General features: G+C 44.0%; 1 protein-coding gene across 2 annotated transcripts; it reads left to right on the top strand.

Annotated features, from left to right (window-relative positions):
- The first annotated feature begins 147 nt into the window (after window positions 1-147).
- peli3 (pellino E3 ubiquitin protein ligase family member 3) lies at window positions 148-18,341 on the top strand. Of its 2 annotated transcripts, none has more exons than XM_069671993.1 (7): window positions 148-326; window positions 12,577-12,777; window positions 13,088-13,217; window positions 14,327-14,428; window positions 14,621-14,863; window positions 16,810-16,998; window positions 17,585-18,341. In XM_069671993.1, exons 2-7 carry the CDS (start codon window positions 12,605-12,607, stop codon window positions 18,182-18,184), a joined length of 1,437 nt encoding a protein of 478 aa, XP_069528094.1. In that variant the 5' UTR covers window positions 148-326; window positions 12,577-12,604; the 3' UTR covers window positions 18,185-18,341. The 2 variants fall into 2 exon arrangements, with proteins under 2 accessions (XP_069528094.1, XP_069528093.1); XM_069671992.1 differs by having other exon boundaries at window positions 308-326; window positions 12,580-12,777.
- Window positions 18,342-18,545: the final 204 nt, after the last annotated feature.

Genomic DNA, 18,545 nt, shown 5'->3' on the forward strand with positions numbered 1-18,545 from the left:
GTGTTCACGTGACAGACGTTAATATCTGAGAGAGAGAGAGAGTGGGTGAGGTGTGGTAGAGAGACATAGGCGTGTCACGGTGCTGTACTTTCCGAGCAGCAGTGAACGTGTCTCGGTCTTCGGTGTAACGTGAGCGGAGGAGAGGCTCGCGCTGCTGATGCTCTGCGCTGCTCCTCCTCCTCCTCCTCTTCTTCTTCATCCCTCCTGTTCTCCGTCTCACGCAGTCCAGGCCGCACGCGGACTCACAGAACCCGGACTCATACACCCAGAGACGGATTACACTCAGACCCGAGCCTGTCCGGACCTCCGTTGGCGAGCATCAGCGGGTAAATACGTATGTGTGTGTGTGTGTGTGTGTGTGTGTGTGTGTGTGTGTGTGTGGCCTGCTGTCTCATAGTGGTGGAGGTTAAAGTCACCTTTAATCTGCGGGTTGATCACCTTTTATTCTTGATACATGACGTCACACTGCTGTAACATGCAGAATGAGGCTTTAAATCTCTCTGACTGTGTTGTTCTGCAGGGCTGCCAGCCTCTCTATTATTTACCTCTACATCACTGTGTGTGTGTGTGTGTGTGTGTGTGTGTGTGTGTGCGTGTCTGTGTGTATGTGTGTGTGTGTGTGTGTGTGTGTGTGTGGTGTGTGTGTGTGTGTGTGTGTGTGTGTGTGTGTGTGTGTGTGTGTGCGCGCGGAGGAATCCCCTGTGTAAAAACCAGCCTGCAGCATCGACACAAAAGACAGATTGTGTTTTAAAAACTGACTTGTTTTGATAAAACAGAAGAACAAATTAAGATTCTGTGTGGGTGCTGGTTTCATATGAAACCTGTTTGAACATTTATCCTCCATCATCATCACCTTCATCACCACCACCATCATCATCATCATCACCTTCAACACCACCACCACCACCATCATCATCATCATCATCACCACCTTCATCACCACCACCACCACCATCATCATCATCATCACCTTCATCACCACCACCATCAGCAGCAGCAGCATCATCATTGTGTCTCAGCAGAGAGTAGAAGAAGAAACGTTACGCTTCCATCCACCAGCATGGCCCTGAGAAAATGCAATCCACTGCAACCACCACAGAGCAGGAATAATAACAGAGACAGAGCAGGAATAATAACAGAGACAGAACAGGAATATTAACAGAGATAGAGCAGGAATAATAACAGAGACAGAGCAGGAATAATAACAGAGACAGAACAGGAATATTAACAGAGATAGAGCAGGAATAATAACAGAGACAGAACAGGAATAATAACAGAGATAGAACAGGAATATTTACAGAGATAGAGCAGGAATATTGACGGAGACAACAGGAATAATAACAGAGATAGAGCAGGAATAATAACAGAGACAGAACAGGAATAATAACAGAGATAGAACAGGAATATTTACAGAGATAGAGCAGGAATAATAACAGAGACAGAGCAGGAATAATAACAGAGATAGAACAGGAATAATAACAGAGACAGAGCAGGAATAATAACAGAGACAGAACAGGAATAATAACAGAGACAGAACAGGAATAATAACAGAGATAGAACAGGAATATTAACAGAGATAGAGCAGGAATAATAACAGAGACAGAGCAGGAATAATAACAGAGACAGAACAGGAATAATAACAGAGATAGAACAGGAATATTAACAGAGATAGAGCAGGAATAATAACAGAGATAGAACAGGAATAATAACAGAGATAGAACAGGAATAATAACAGAGACAGAGCAGGAATAATAACAGAGACAGAACAGGAATAATAACAGAGACAGAGCAGGAATAATAACAGAGACAGAACAGGAATATTGACGGAGACAACAGGAATATTAACAGAGATAGAGCAGGAATAATAACAGAGATAGAGCAGGAATAATAACAGAGACAGAACAGGAATAATAACAGAGATAGAGCAGGAATATTAACAGAGACAGAACAATAATAACAGAGACAGAACAGGAATAATAGAGACAGAGCAGGAATATTGACAGAGACAACAGGAATATTAACAGACATAGAGCAGGAATAATAACAGAGATAGAGCAGGAATAATAACAGAGATGGAGCAGGAATAATAACAGAGACAGAGCAGGAATAATAAAAGAGACAGAGCAGGAATAATAACAGAGACAGAGCAGGAATATTGACAGAGACAACAGGAATATTAACAGAGACAGAGCAGGAATATCAACAGAGACAGAACAGGAATATTAACAGAGACAGAGCAGGAATAATAAAAGAGACAGAGCAGGAATATCAACAGAGACAGAACAGGAATATTAACAGAGACAGAGCAGGAATAATAAAAGAGACACAGCAGGAATATTGACAGAGACAACAGGAATATTAACAGAGACAGAGCAGGAATATCAACAGAGACAGAGCAGGAATATTAACAGAGACAGAACAGGAATATCAACAGAGACAGAGCAGGAATATCAACAGAGACAGAGCAGGAATATTAACAGAGACAGAACAGGAATATCAACAGAGACAGAGCAGGAATAATAAAAGAGACACAGCAGGAATATTGACAGAGACAACAGGAATATCAACAGAGACAGAACAGGAATAATAGAGACAGAGCAGGAATATTGACAGAGACAACAGGAATATTAACAGAGACAGAGCAGGAATATCAACAGAGACAGAGCAGGAATATTAACAGAGACAGAACAGGAATATCAACAGAGACAGAGCAGGAATATTAACAGAGACAGAGCAGGAATATTAACAGAGACAGAGCAGGAATATCAACAGAGACAGAGCAGGAATATTAACAGAGATAGAGCAGGAATAATAACAGAGACAGAGCAGGAATATTAACAGAGACAGAACAGGAATATCAACAGAGACAGAGCAGGAATATCAACAGAGACAGAGCAGGAATATCAACAGAGACAGAGCAGGAATATTAACAGAGATAGAGCAGGAATAATAACAGAGACAGAGCAGGAATATTAACAGAGACAGAGCAGGAATATCAACAGAGACAGAGCAGGAATATTAACAGAGATAGAGCAGGAATAATAACAGAGACAGAGCAGGAATATTAACAGAGATAGAGCAGGAATAATAACAGAGACAGAGCAGGAATATTAACAGAGGCCATGTTTGGATCATTCAATGTAATATTTCTCTTTCTGGATTCTTCCATGATGCTGCCAGGAGAAGGAGAGGATTTAGATGGTTATAATCTTCAAATTTCTCAAACAAACAATATTAAAAGTGTTTTATTCATGAGCCAACAGTTTGCTGAGTCATGATTCATATCTAAAGTCTGCTTGGAGAGGACAGTTTATGCCTAAAACAGATCTCTCTATATGTTTATCTTGTAATGTTGTGGCTAGAATCAGGCTGAAGCTAAAGATACCTGTGTGCAGAATATAAAACCAGACGGTTCAGTCGGAGCGGCCAACCTCTGTATTAATAGAAATGATGCAATTTAATATTTAATGTTCAGATGATCTATGTGCTGATGTCTGTCTATACGAGGCTGTAAAACTGAGCAGGTTTCTGTTATAGAACCATTTATCACTGAAGCTGTCACATTTTATCCTTACATATTAAAATGTTACCTACCTTAATTCAGCTGATCACACTTACTGTTTTTGCTGCTGCAGTCTTACCCTGTCTGCTACGACCTGTGGTTTATGTTAGCTAACATTATCTACCTTTTGGCTCCTCACTTTTATGTTAGCTTCTGTTAGATATCTACTGAGTGACTTCACTGACACTTCATTATTGTACTACACAGCTACAAACTGCAGAGCTAACTGTAAAGATTATAATAGTGTGTTTCTCACCAGAACATAGTGTGTGTTCTGAATGTCTCATTATCTTTATTAGCAGTGATAGTGAGTCTTTAATTCTACGTCTGTGGCTGTTTCAGTTGTAACAGTTGTACTAAAGTCAATATGATTATAGGAGATATGTAGAGAGAGTTGTAAAAGAGTAAGTACTAGTGGTCGTGGTAGTGGTAGCAGTAATACTAGTACTTTTGTCCCATTAATTCAGTGATGGTTACCAGTAGAAGCACCTGATGAAGCAGCAGAGGTCGAGTTGTAGCAGTAGCCTACTCTTAGCCTTGAGTGATTAGCATGGTATGATTAGCAGAGCAGTAACCATCTGTAGTAGTCACATTATCATTAGTATTAATCAAAGCATGGTCGAGTAGTTACATAACCAGTTGAAGGACTTAATAGACGTACTAACGGATTCACTGTTTTCACCATCACTAAATTAAAGCTGCAGATTAAATAACAGAGAATTACTTCTGATATTTATGTATTAGTCAAACTTACTGTATATGAACAAAACATGAACAAATAAAAATGTATGAATGTCAAATACATGGAAAAATAGCCTCCATGATGATCACAGTCTGTGTGTGTGTGTGTGTGTGTGTGTGTGCGCGTGTGAGAGGTAGCACAGGATGAGGTAACACTTTCAGCCCACCTGTCAGCTCTTGTGAAGCCTGAGGGTCAAACTGAAAGAAGTTAACCTGCAATAACAGGAAGAGAAAGAAAGAGATTTAAAATAAAACAGTTCAAACTGATGCTAACATCCGTTAGCACTAACACGTTCTTAATGTGAGCAGAGGTCACTGAGGGTAATGGCTCCTTTAAAGATGAGTGCTAACACTGTTAGCCAACACTGGCGACCTCCTGTCTGCTGTCCTCTAACTACAGATCTGATATGTAGATTTTTACACCCTGTGAACATCTTCATGTGATCATGAGTTGTTTGTATTTACACCTGCAATAACTTCATGTTAGGTCGGTCATCAGAGCTACAGTCTGTGATGCTCCTTGAGACACAGGCTGTTGTCATAGTAACAGGCATGATGTAACCATGACGCCTCGTGTCAGAATACACTCGTAGCTGATCTTTGCACTTTCAATCGGTGACCCTGCTGTGACCTTTCGACAGCCATGACGTAGATGATGAAGATGTCTGCTGTTTGTGTCTGTCGGTGACTGTGACTGTGTAATGATGAGAGAGCTCAGGTCATCAGGTGATCAGGCATGTCAGGGTCATGTGACCTGAAAGCTTCAGGTTCATCCTCTCAGAGTTTCCATCCTCGTCTTTCCTCTTTCTCTCTGTGCCATCAGGATGTTAGCATTTTCAGAGTTAGCATGTTAGCATGCTAATGTGAGCATTTAGCTGTGAGTACTGTTGACCCTCAGAGCAGCAGCTGTAGACTCGGTCCTGATCAGAGTCACTGACAGAGGAAGACAAGATTTTCTGTTCATCATCATCGGTGCTATTATATCCATCCTATTAACAGACCATTTAAGCTCCACCCCTTTTGACTCACTGCTCCAATCTCAGACGAGCAGGCAGCAGAGTGATGCTCTGTGCGATGCATCGATGGTTAAAAATCAGACAGATGGTTACAGAAAGACAGTTACAGTTATTATATTACAGTTACAGTTATTATTTTATTATTATATTACAGTTATTATATTAGTTATTATAATATTACAGTTACAGTTATTATTGTATTAGTTATTATTATTTTACAGTTATTATATTAGTTATGATTATGTTACAGTTATTATATTACAGTTACTGTTATTATATTACAGTTATTATTATTTTACAGTTATTATATTAGTTATTATAATATTACAGTTACAGTTATATTACAGTTATTATTATTACAGTTACATTTATTATATTACAGTTACTCTTATTATTTTATTACATATATTTATATATGTGTGTGTGTGTGTGTGTGTGTGTGTGTGTGAGTGGGGTGATAACATGTAGGATTTATACAGTAGGAAGAGTTACATAACGTGCAGCAGAGACACACTCAGGATCACAACAAACCTGTGAGTCATTCTGTTACATGAGAGACTCAAATACATCTGATCCTAATGTTAGAGTCATAATTAAATGTTTTCACACAGTGAGTCTGTATATAACTAACACAACAAAGAGTGTAATCTCTATTTAAACAGGTTAAGATTTGTTATTGTATTATAACTGTGTTTATTCACACAATAACGCTGTTTGATTTCAGTGTGTGTGTGTGTGTGTGTGTGTGTGTGTGTGTGTGTGTGTGTGTGTGTGTGTGTGTGTGTGTGTGTGGAGGTCAAATTGTAAAATCTTTATTTAAAGATGGAGGAGCAGAGTTTTATTTTCAGTTCATAATTCACTGCAGACTTCATCTGTTGGAGTAAATTTAGATCCTTCATTTGTTTCTGCAGGCGACAGAGCTGACTTTTCTCTCTCTGGTCTCCCACACACACACACACACACACACACACACACACACACACACACACACACACTCCTGATACAGTGGGTGTTTAGAGGGAGGCCAGAAACAGAAAAGAGGATTTTAGGTGTCCACAGAAACAGGATGGAGGAGGACGAGCTGTGATATTTAAACCAGAGATGGAGGAGAGTAAACACAGTTAGACGGACTAAAATAGTTCTACTGTAACGTAGAAAAAAAGAGTGACACTGAAAACTTTGTTTTGATGTCTTTGGTGCTTTTTTTGTGTTTTAGTTTCAGTTTTAGTTTTTATTTCATTTTTTTTAACAAATACACAAATACAAAAGACTAAACATTAGAAACAAAAAACAAACATTAAAAAAAGAAGCTCAGATTCAAACAGGCAGTACCAGAGGTTACAGTAACAATGTGCAATCAGGACTATCAAGAAAACCCCTGCAGCATGATGGCAGACACACCAGGCTCTACCTCAGGTAGTCATAGGTTTTGAATATTGTATGCATGTGAAGAACTCTAGTGGCACTAAATCAAAGAGCACTTTATGCCGGCCTTTAACAGTCAGTGCTTCTTCATTAATCCACTGTAATAAAATGTTGTTCTTTGCAGCATAAGTAAGAAGACAGGAAAGTCTCTTATGTTACATATCTGCTCAGGAGGCCCAGGATGAGGGACACTGGGTCCATCTCCTGGTTCAGACCCAGTATTTTTTCAATTTCAAATGGCACATTGGACCAGTACTTTTGCAGATTACAGCATGACCAATGCGTTTGAGTACCAATTTCCATCTTGCATTTTCGGCACATGGGTGACAGAGCAGGATTAAAATGATGTCTACGGTTAGGAGATACATGCATTCTGTGTGTGATCTTAAACTGCATTGCTTTGGTACGATTGCAGACTGAAATTAATTTAGCATGTCTCCAAATATCTTTCCACTTTTCATCATCAGTTGTGACAGATCGCTCCATCTCCCATGTGCCCGAAGCCCCTCGTTAAGTAAGCGGGAGATCTTTCAAGGTTATCAACTCGTGTTGTGCTGTGCATTATATAATACCTTAACGTTTGCTCCATATAAAGACACTTAGCCAGCCATTCAGGTATTTCATCACCCTCTTAGACTATAAAACTGGAATCATTTGGATAGGATACAATAATCGAGGTAATATATTCATCTTACCCAGGGATATGCATCCCAGCCGAGAGATCCTGCCTCACCTTCTCGAACAGGGGAACAAAGTTTGCTTTGTACAGTTCCCTAATTGTAGGGGGAATAAATAAACCTAAACACACTAAGAATGCCGGAGACCACTCAGAGGGAAAGGAAGGCAAAGCAGCAGGTATCAAGGTGAGGCTGCCAAGTGGCATGGCTTCAGACTTGGTCAGATTCATTTCGTAACCAGAAAACTTACTAAAAAGATCAATGACATTAAGTAGAGCATATAAGCTTATCTTGTGATGCTCTTTATCGACTTGCAAACTCTGCATCAAGGGCGTCGTCCTTATGGCCTCCGCCAGCAGTTCAACTGTGATGGCAAATAAGTGAAGCAACAAGGGGCAGCCTCGTTCCTCTGAACAACTGTCTGATCTAAGCCCGTTAGTTAAAATAGATGCCTGGGGATTGTCATACAGTCAAACTTGTCAAACTTTAAAGAATAAAATAAACAGGGCCATTCTACCCGGTCAAAGGCTTTCTCAGCGTCCAGTGAAAGCACTAGACCGTCAGTATGTCTCCGCTGAAAGGCCTGGATGGCATTGAGCCGACCTTTTATGAAACCTGTTTGATCCTCTTTTATAATTTTAGGCAAAAGGGAAACAGAGCCGATCGGCACCGACTTCACAGCTGATTACTGTTAATGAGTTACCGTTAGTCAGCTGTCAAAACAAAACTTGTCCTGCCTGTGTGACACAGCCTTCTCCTCTGTGCCTGGCCGTGCATATCATCCATCCTGTAAATCCCAAATCTTCACATGATGAAGTGAGTGACTTAAAATACAAAAAGCAAAAATGTTAAGGGGGTTGTCCCTGCTACCTAACCTGCAGGGGACTTCTGACCTCTTCCATACCACAGCTATAAGCCTTGGAGATCTCTCATGAGCCTTACTCCAAAAACAAAACAAGTCAGTAGGAATGTAACGAGGCTGCAATCTACTCGTCCCTGGCACTCAAACATAGAAGTAACACAAGCTTGAACATAAACATGGGCAGCTTACTCACACATGTATATAAATGAACTCCGCTAACGTCCAGTCCAGTCTCTTGAAATGTCTCTGCCTCCACGTTCTTGCTCCAGCCAACGGACAAACGAACAGCTTCTGGCAGGAGATCCTGGGCTCCTTGTGTGTGGGATCATCTTGGTTAGGTCAGCAAGATCCGAGCTGGTGAGCTGCCTCCATTACCCGACGCGATGTCCTCGAAGTTATGGAACTTTATTATCAGCGCTCTGGGGCGCTGGTTGGGGTTGGGTTTTGACGGTAAGGACCGGTGAGCTTGGTCACCTGATCAGAACCTTCTGAGCCCTCGGGTACACCAACAACCGGTATGTTACAGATGCAGCCTGGGTTATCAAGATCATCAATGTGCTCCAACATGCCGTGCACTTGTTTGTCAAGGAATGCTAACCTAGCTTCTGAGGACGTAGCCACAGCATCCACGTCGGTATTTCATTTCTCTGCTTCTCCCACCCGGGCGGCGACTGCTTCCAATTGTGAGGTCTGTTCCTTAATGGCCAGTTTGAGCTTCAGTAGCTCTTCTGTTGGATCGGATCACACGGGCCACCCTTCACTCCCCACGTGCATCAAAGAGCCTTGCCCGCCCATGACCCTGTCGCTGGTTCACTGGTGTTCCTTCCTTGGACCTCTTTGGTAGGTCCAGACCTCTGCACCCCACAAGAGCTGCAGGTTTGGAGATGCTCTGACCCAGTCGTCCTTGTCAAAGTCGCTCACATCCTCACACTCGCCCATTTTTCCTGCTTCCAACATCAACTTGAAAGACCAAGTGTTCACCTGCTGCCTCACATACCCCCCCAATGACAGGGGCCATTGTAACGAGATAGAGAATGTTACTCACTCGACAGTGACCAGGTCAGTGGTCATCATGTTTGATGGTCGGCGTATGTTTCATTGTTTAAATCACAGTTTGATCTCTGTTAGACTGACAGGTGTTACTCTGTTCAACTACAGGAATCATGCTGGTAAGAGTGTGTGTGTGTGTGTGTGTGTGCGTGTGTTATTGTGTGTGGTTGGTGATGACAATCAGTGTTTCCTCCACAGAGCCTTCATTCTCCTCCTCTTCACTACAGACTGTTTCCTCTTTATCTCTTTTCTCCTTTTCTTTGACTCTCTCTTTGTTTCTCTTCTCTCTCCCCCTCCCTCTCTCTCTCTCTCTCTCTTTGTTTCTCTTCTACTACCTCCCCCTCCCTCCCTCTCTCTGCCCCCCCTTCCAGGATGTGGTTGTGGGTTGATTAGAAAATGTGAGGAACAGAAGAGGCAATCCATCACCCTGCCACAGCGTCTGCACATGCTCACTGACACACACATACACACCCTCCTCTCTTTCCTCTTCATCATTCACACGCAAGCATCAGCTCTGGTGAGTGTGTTATCTGCCCCTCATCTCTTTCCTCCACCTCTCCTCACCCTTCAACCCCCCCCTCTTCTTCTCCCCCTCCTCATCCTTACCCCTTCTTCTCTTACCCCCTTCTTCTCTTCCTCCTCCCTGTCTTCATCCCTTCATGCAGCTTCTTCATAATGAGACTGCAGTTTACTCACAGTGTGGTTTATTTATCACACACACATCAGACAGTAAGTGTGTGTGTGTGTGTGTGTGTGTGTGTGTTTCTATGATCAGTCAGATTATCTAATAAACCCTCAGAGGAGAACAAAGCTTGCAGGTCTTTGTCATTTTTTACAGTGTAGGAGGTCCTGCCTACCTCTGATTAATAATAGACTTAAATAACCTGAGAGAGTGTGTGTGTGTGTGTGTGTGTGCGTGTGAGTGTGTGCGTGCGTGTGGTAGAAATGATCCCACTCTTTAACAGTGAACATGCATTTATTCTTCTTCTCTGGTTAATTAAAAGCTTCTCATTGTCTCTGTTATATAGAATTCTCATTCAGTTAATTTAATATAGAGTTCACTGTGTTTTGACGCCCTGAGTTTAGTCTGACAGATGTTGACTATAGAGTTCACTGTGTTTTGACGCCCTCAGTTTAGTCTGACAGATGTTGACTATAGAGTTCACTGTGTTTTGATGCCCTCAGTTTAGTCTGACAGATGTTGAATGTAGAGTTCACTGTGTTTTGATGCCCTGAGATTTGTCTGACAGATGTTTCATGTAGAGTTCACTGTGTTTTGATGCCCTCAGTTTAGTCTGACAGATGTTGACTATAGAGTTCACTGTGTTTTGATGCCCTCAGTTTAGTCTGACAGATGTTGAATGTAGAGTTCACTGTGTTTTGATGCCCTGAGATTTGTCTGACAGATGTTTCATGTAGAGTTCACTGTGTTTTGATGCCCTCAGTTTAGTCTGACAGATGTTGACTATAGAGTTCACTGTGTTTTGATGCCCTCAGTTTAGTCTGACAGATGTTTCATGTAGAGTTCACTGTGTTTTGATGCCCTGAGTTTAGTCTGACAGATGTTGTATATAGAGTTCACTGTGTTTTGATGCCCTCAGTTTAGTCTGGCAGATGTTGAATGTAGAGTTCACTGTGTTTTGATGCCCTGAGTTTTGTCTGACAGATGTTTCATGTAGAGTTCACTGTGTTTTGATGCCCTCAGTTTAGTTTGACAGATGTTTCATGTAGAGTTCACTGTGTTTTGACGCCCTCAGTTTAGTCTGACAGATGTTGAATATAGAGTTCACTGTGTTTTGATGCCCTCAGTTTAGTTTGACAGATGTTTCATGTAGAGTTCACTGTGTTTTGACGCCCTCAGTTTAGTCTGACAGATGTTGAATATAGAGTTAACTGTGTTTTGATGCCCTCAGTTTAGTCTGACAGATGTTGACTATAGAGTTCACTGTGTTTTGATGCCCTGAGATTTGTCTGACAGATGTTTAATATAGAGTTCACTGTGTTTTGACGCCCTCAGTTTAGTCTGACAGATGTTTCATGTAGAGTTAACTGTGTTTTGATGCCCTCAGTTTAGTCTGACAGATGTTTCATGTAGAGTTCACTGTGTTTTGATGCCCTGAGTTTAGTCTGACAGATGTTTCATGTAGAGTTCACTGTGTTTTGATGCCCTCAGTTTAGTCTGACAGATGTTTCATGTAGAGTTCACTGTGTTTTGATGCCCTCAGTTTAGTCTGACAGATGTTGACTATAGAGTTCACTGTGTTTTGATGCCCTGAGTTTAGTCTGACAGATGTTTCATGTAGAGTTCACTGTGTTTTGACGCCCTCAGTTTAGTCTGACAGATGTTGAATGTAGAGTTCACTGTGTTTTGATGCCCTCAGTTTAGTCTGACAGATGTTCCATGTAGAGTTCACTGTGTTTTGATGCCCTGAGTTTAGTCTGACAGATGTTTCATGTAGAGTTCACTGTGTTTTGATGCCCTCAGTCTAGTCTGACAGATGTTCCATGTAGAGTTTACTGTGTTTTGATGCCCTGAGTTTAGTCTGACAGATGTTTCATGTAGAGTTCACTGTGTTTTGATGCCCTCAGTTTAGTTTGACAGATGTTTCATGTAGAGTTCACTGTGTTTTGATGCCCTCAGTTTAGTCTGACAGATGTTTCATGTAGAGTTCACTGTGTTTTGATGCCCTCAGTTTATTCTGACAGATGTTGAATATAGAGTTCACTGTGTTTTGATGCCCTCAGTTTAGTCTGACAGATGTTTAATATAGAGTTCACTGTGTTTTGACGCCCTCAGTGTAGTCTGACAGATGTTGAATGTAGAGTTCACTGTGTTTTGATGCCCTCAGTTTAGTCTGACAGATGTTGAATGTAGAGTTCACTGTGTTTTGATGCCCTGAGTTTAGTCTGACAGATGTTTCATGTAGAGTTCACTGTGTTTTGATGCCCTCAGTTTAGTCTGACAGATGTTTCATGTAGAGTTCACTGTGTTTTGATGCCCTCAGTTTAGTCTGACAGATGTTGAATATAGAGTTCACTGTGTTTTGACAATTTGACAAATAATTTGTATATTCAATCTCTGTTAAAAAAGTCTGTTTGTATATTAGCTGTTAGCTCAGTGTTAGCTCAGTTTTAGCAAAGTATTAGCTTCATGTTTGCACAGTGTTAGCACAGTGATGGCACAGTGTGTTGTTGTTCTGACTCACCCCCTCTCTGACCCCCTTCTTCCCCCCCCAACCCCAGAAGTGAGTTCCAGCTGAGGCCGGTGGGCATGGTTTTGGAGGGCAGCTCAGAGGCGCTGTGTCCCCCCCCATCTCTGGAGCTGAGGCCGTCCTGCAACAAGAGCCAGCCCTCTCCCCCCCTGGGCTCCAGCTCTCAGCCCCACGACGGAGTCTTCCTCGACGACAAGGAGCCCGTCAAGTACGGGGAGCTCATCGTCTTAGGGTGAGACAACATGTATACTGTTTGTATAGATATACATGTATATAAAAAACCACTACATTAATCACATCTACATTATCATTGTGTTCGGGTAAGAGGAATATATATACATACAATATACTATAACATGGGTCCTCTGACTTCTAAACCAGGACCTAAGTCGACCCAGTATTAATTTCTGTTTTAAAACTCAGGAGACACAAATTAATGAATAAGTTCTGTTAATATTTCTGTTGAGAAAACACAAATTGGTGGTGATCAATGTAACCGTTCTTCGAAGTATTATAATGAAGTTTATTTTAATGTTTGTCAGGCACAATGGGTCTCTGGCTAATGGGGACAAAGGTCGCAGGAGAAGTCGTCTGGCTCTCTATAAGAGACCGAAAGCAAACGGAGTCAAACCGGATGTTATCCACAACGTGTCCACGCCCCTGGTGTCAAAGGTGAGTAATCGCCAGAGATGTGGACTCGAGTCATGGTGACTCGGAATTGAGTCGACTCGAGTCACTGTTTTGATGACTTGGAAAAAAATAAACGACTTGAGACTCGACTTGGACTTGCAAGTTAATGACTTGAGACTTGACTTGACTTGAGGCATATTGGCAGGCTGGTTCCTGGCTGGTTCCTGACTATTTCCTGACTGGTTCCCTTCTGGTTCCTGAATGGGTCCAGGCTGGTTCCTGACTGGTTCCTGTCTGGTTCCCGACTGGTTCCCTGCTGGTTCCTGACTGGGTCCTGTCTGGTACCTGACTGGTTTCTGGCTGGTTCCTGTTTGGTTCCTGAATGGGTCCAGGCTGGTTCCTGAATGGGTCCAGGCTGGTTCCTGGCTGGTTCCTGAATGGTTCCCCACTAGCTCCTGAAGGTTCCTGACTGGGTCCTGTGTGGTTCCTGTCTGGTTACCTGCTGGTTCCTGACTGGTTCCCTGCTGGCTCTTGTCTGGTTCCTGACTGGTTCCTGGCTGGCTCCTGTCTGACTCCAGGCTGGTTCCCTGCTGGTTCCTGTCTGGTTCTTGTCTGGTTCCTGACTGGTTCCCTGCTGGTTCCTGATGGACTTGTTTGTTGTGGTTTACATTCAGCTGAAGTTCTAAGTTAGCAGAGCTGATGCTAAAAGTAGTTTAACCCTGCAGACAGCTGATTGTTCAGAAGTATTCATCACTGACAAATCACCCTGGATGCTTTATTAACTGATAGTTACAAATGTTAGCGTGCTAATACCTGAGCTAATGCAATGAAGATGTTCAACATTATCCACTTAATGTTGCATTAGCATCTAGCTGAAAGCAAGCTGTGTTAACCCCTTCTCACAGAGCTATTAGTATGGCTGCAAACAGGTGTGAACAGTTCTCAGGTTCACAATGTAACTCTGTAAGTTACTATGATTGTACTTTATGTAAATATTATAAATATAATGTTTTATACATGTGGTACTATCATATAGAAACACCAGCTGATTCAATAACATCCGTCACTGAGTTTGGATTGTTCCTCAGAACAGACAGCGTCCTCCAGGAGGGTCACGTGACCTGTCATGTGATCATGTGTTTCTTCGGCAGGCACTCAGCAACAAAAGTCAGCACAGCATCTCGTACACTCTGTCACGGAGTCACTCTGTCATCGTGGAGTACACACACGACACCAACACAGACATGTTCCAGGTCAGTGAGAACACACACACACACACACACACACTCACACACAAAAATAACATCATGTTAAATAAACTCTGTTTAGTATTTTTAATCAGCAGAAATCAGAAGTTGATCAAACTGAACCTGAAGCACAAACTAAACTCTGTTCATCTTTACTTCCTGTCTCTCTCTCTCTCTGTCTCTCTCTCTCTCTCTCAGATCGGACGCTCCACAGAGAGCATGATTGACTTTGTGGTCACAGACACGGCAGGCAGCAGCAGCAGTGGGGGAGGCGGTGGCGGTCAGGGCGGTGGGGCAGCGGGTGAAGGAGGGGGTGGGGGTCAGTCGGCTCAGAGCACCATTTCTCGCTACGCCTGCCGCATCATGTGTGAGCGCAGCGCCCCCTACACCGCCCGAATCTACGCTGCCGGCTTCGACTCTTCCAAGAACATCTTCCTGGGGGTGAGTGTCTTTCCTTGGGAGGGAGGGGCTAGTAACCATAGAGACCATTGTAAGAGAAACAGCAGGGAAAGGGACAAGCCACCGACATGTGAAATCATAGATGTGATGTCAGTACATGTAACCAGGTGAATCTTTGCTGCTACTGCACATCTTTCAGATATAAATCATGTAAGGGGACATTTATTACACATAATATTTTTACATAAAATATTCCATCCATTTTCTTCCTGTTATCTGGGGGCGGGTTGGAGATGGCAAAAGGCTCAGCAAGTTAGCCTGTCCTTTTCCCAGCAACATTTTCCCGCTCCCCCTGGGGGGATCCCGAGGCGTTCCCAGGCCTAGATGGGATATATATATTCACTCCAGCGAACTCTGGGTCTGCCCCGAGGACGTGATCAAAAACCTCCACAGGGAGGAGCCCAGGAGGATGCTGATCAGATGCTGAACCACATCAGCTGACTCGTTTCGATGTCAAGGAGTAGCCACTCTATGCTTAAACTCCTTACCATATCTCTAACGGTCAATTCACACTGGAAGCGTGGCGTGTGCGGGACGGCAGCGGGGCATCTGATCCTATTGACCTCTGACAGCAATATTCACTGCATATTCTTCCTGTATCAAAAGTCACAGGCATGGAGAGTAAAGTAGGTCAACACTTCCGGTATGCTTTTTCAAAGTAAAAGCCCGATCTGAAATTCTGACTCCCCTCATTTGTGCACAACGCTTTTATTTTGGTTCCCCGGGCCGTTGTTGTTTTTTTAAACTTTATTTGTAACTTTTTCGAGGAAGTTATTTGATGGATAAAGTCACTCACAGGCTCCTTATCCGTTCCTGCTTAATTTTCTTTGAGATAAAAACGTCATCATACGTCTCCCGCAGGCCATACGCACCTACACTGCTCTGGCCACAGCTCCTAGTAGCTGCTTTCACAATGGAGGCTTTGAACATGGCCCACTTGGGTTTCCAAGTCTCCAGCCCTAACCCCCCACTCTTCTTCCCGCAGTGGGAAGTCAAGACCTCGCAGACAGGTCTATCGATCATCAATCGTTAGCCTAGGGTGTTCTGGTACAAGGTACACTTATGAATAACCCTATGCTCAAACATGGTGATTGTTATAGAGTCCAATAACAAAACAACAATCTGCTTTAGATCAGGCAGACTGTTCCCAATCGCCCCCCTCTAGATGTCTGCATTACTACCCACGTGGCCATTGAATTCCTCTAGTAGAACTGTAGAGTGCCCAGGCAGAACCCTTTCTAGGAGGAAGAAGGCAGCGTATGCTTTAGCGCAAACCGCAGACAGAGCTTTCCTCTTCACAGGAGTCATACTCTAATATCCAGGGGAGATCTCCAACACTGCAGCGCCTAGCCAGGGCCTCGAGAGTTTCCCCTCACCTGCCCAGTGCCTCTCCCCTGGGTGCCCCCTGGAAAATGTCCAGCCCCTCTCTACTCTTCGGTTCCTTCCTCAACAGTGACATTTCATGTTACGAGAGTCAGTCTGCGCTGCCGAGGAGGTTCCTGTCTTTTCCTGCCGTCCGACTTCCTCGCACCTGACCTCACGCCTCTCCTTGCGGGTGGGCCTACAGGGCAGCAGCGTCATGTCCTTGCCCCATGGATGAAAGCCTGGCGAGTCGAGTTTAATGAATAAAAACGTGATCTCCTTTAGCTCTGTGTTTGGTCTCCCCCTCCTGCTTTTAAAAACCTGTTTATCTAAATGTCCACTGTATCTGCTGTGTGATGATCAGCAGGGAGTGTAATGAGTAATGAGGTAGTGGAATGAACCGCAGAACAGAATCTTGCGTTTTCATTGGCTGAGAGTTGATCACGTAATGACACATTGTGTTTCACTCTGAGATAATAATAGAAACAGAAACGCAGAGTCGACTGTTTTTCAGCTCCATCGCCCTCTAACATCCACATCTGCGTGTGAATGTGTGCTGTGTGTAGGAGCGTGCTGCTAAATGGCGGACGTCTGACGGGCTGATGGACGGGCTGACAACGAACGGCGTGCTGGTGATGCATCCTGCGGGGGAGTTTGTGTGCGAGCCGGCGCCGGGTGTGTGGAGGGAAATCTCCGTGTGTGGAAACGTGTTTGCTCTGAGGGAGACTCGCTCCGCCCAGCAGAGAGGGAAACTGGTGAGGAAACGGGGCTGATGACTCCATCTGTGTGCGGTCACATGGTCCGAAGGTGCTGAACTTTAAACACGATGACATCAGAGTGACGTCAGCAGAAAACATTTTATAACTTCAACTAAAACAGTCAAATAAGGGACATGATGTTGTCACTCCTCCCAATACTCTTAAAATACAAATGAATCAGTGCGTCATGATGTTGCGTTCCTGCAATTTGCACAAATTCAACCAATTGCCGCAACTTTCTGCAAATTTGACCAATTATCCTATCTCCCTGCGTGTGAAGCACTTCATGGTAATTGTCTTTATTGTCATTCACTTTGTATACATTTTATTTGGAGTCCTGACACTGAAATCATCTGAGGTCAGAAAACAAACTCACTCAGCCTCGATCATCTGTGTTTAAAGAGAACAGCCAACAAAGATGGTGAATGTGTGAACATGTTGAGCACAGTGCCACCTGGTGGCAATACAGATGTTTGTTACTGAATAAATCTGTTCCCAGTTAACCCCCCCCCACACACACATCAGTATAAATCACATGTTCTAGCCCGGTGATAAACTGATGAACGCTGTACCCTCCCCTCAGGTTGAGAACGAGTCGAACACCCTGCAGGACGGCTCACTGATCGATCTCTGCGGGGCAACATTGCTGTGGCGGACCCCTGCCGGGCTGCGTCACACCCCCACCCTGAAGCAGCTGGAGTCCCTGCGGCAGGAATTGAATGCGGCGCGGCCGCAGTGTCCGGTGGGCTTCAATACACTGGCGTTCCCGAGCCTGGCTCAGCGTGAGATCGTGGACAAGAAGCAGCCGTGGGTGTACGTTAACTGCGGCCATGTGCACGGCTACCACAACTGGGGCTACCGTAAGGAGAAGGGCCCCGCTGGTCCCGGGGGCACCGCCCCCCCAAGCACCGGAGAGAGGGAGTGCCCCATGTGCCGCCGGGTCGGCCCCTACGTGCCGCTGTGGCTGGGCTGCGAGGGGGGGCTCTACCTGGATGCCGGGCCCCCCACCCACGCTTTCTGCCCATGCGGCCATGTTTGCTCAGAGAAGACTGTGGGGGGGTGGAGCCAGATCCCATTGCCCCACGGCACCCACGCCTTCCATGCCGCCTGCCCCTTCTGCGGCACCTGGCTGACGGGCGAGCAGGGCCACATCAAACTCATCTTCCAGGGGCCCGTTGACTGAAGCTGGGGCCCCCTGAGGAGGGGGGGCAGGGCTGGAAGAAAAGACTTAAGAGAGATGTGAAAGAGATAAAAGTAAGAACAGACTGACGTGAAGAGCTGTGCAAGGATTTAAACATCTGTACGAGGAAACGTGTAAATAAAATGTATTGACATGGAAACATGTTCAGTCTCTTGTTCTCTCTTTAACTTCCTGCTTTGTCCATAAAAAGAACCACAACGATCAGAGTGACGTTTATCAAACAGATTCACAGACAGCTGAGCTGGTGCACAGCGTTTTCTTTAAACAACTTAAGTTCTGTTTACGTTCAGCGTTAAAATAAACATTATTATGCGTGTGCATGTGCAGTACAGTAAGAAAGCAG

The sequence above is a fragment of the Semicossyphus pulcher genome, unplaced genomic scaffold (assembly GCF_022749685.1).
Source record: "Semicossyphus pulcher isolate SPU_LCO1_2020_fin unplaced genomic scaffold, fSemPul1.0.p SCAF_21, whole genome shotgun sequence".
Taxonomy (NCBI): domain Eukaryota; kingdom Metazoa; phylum Chordata; class Actinopteri; order Labriformes; family Labridae; genus Semicossyphus; species Semicossyphus pulcher.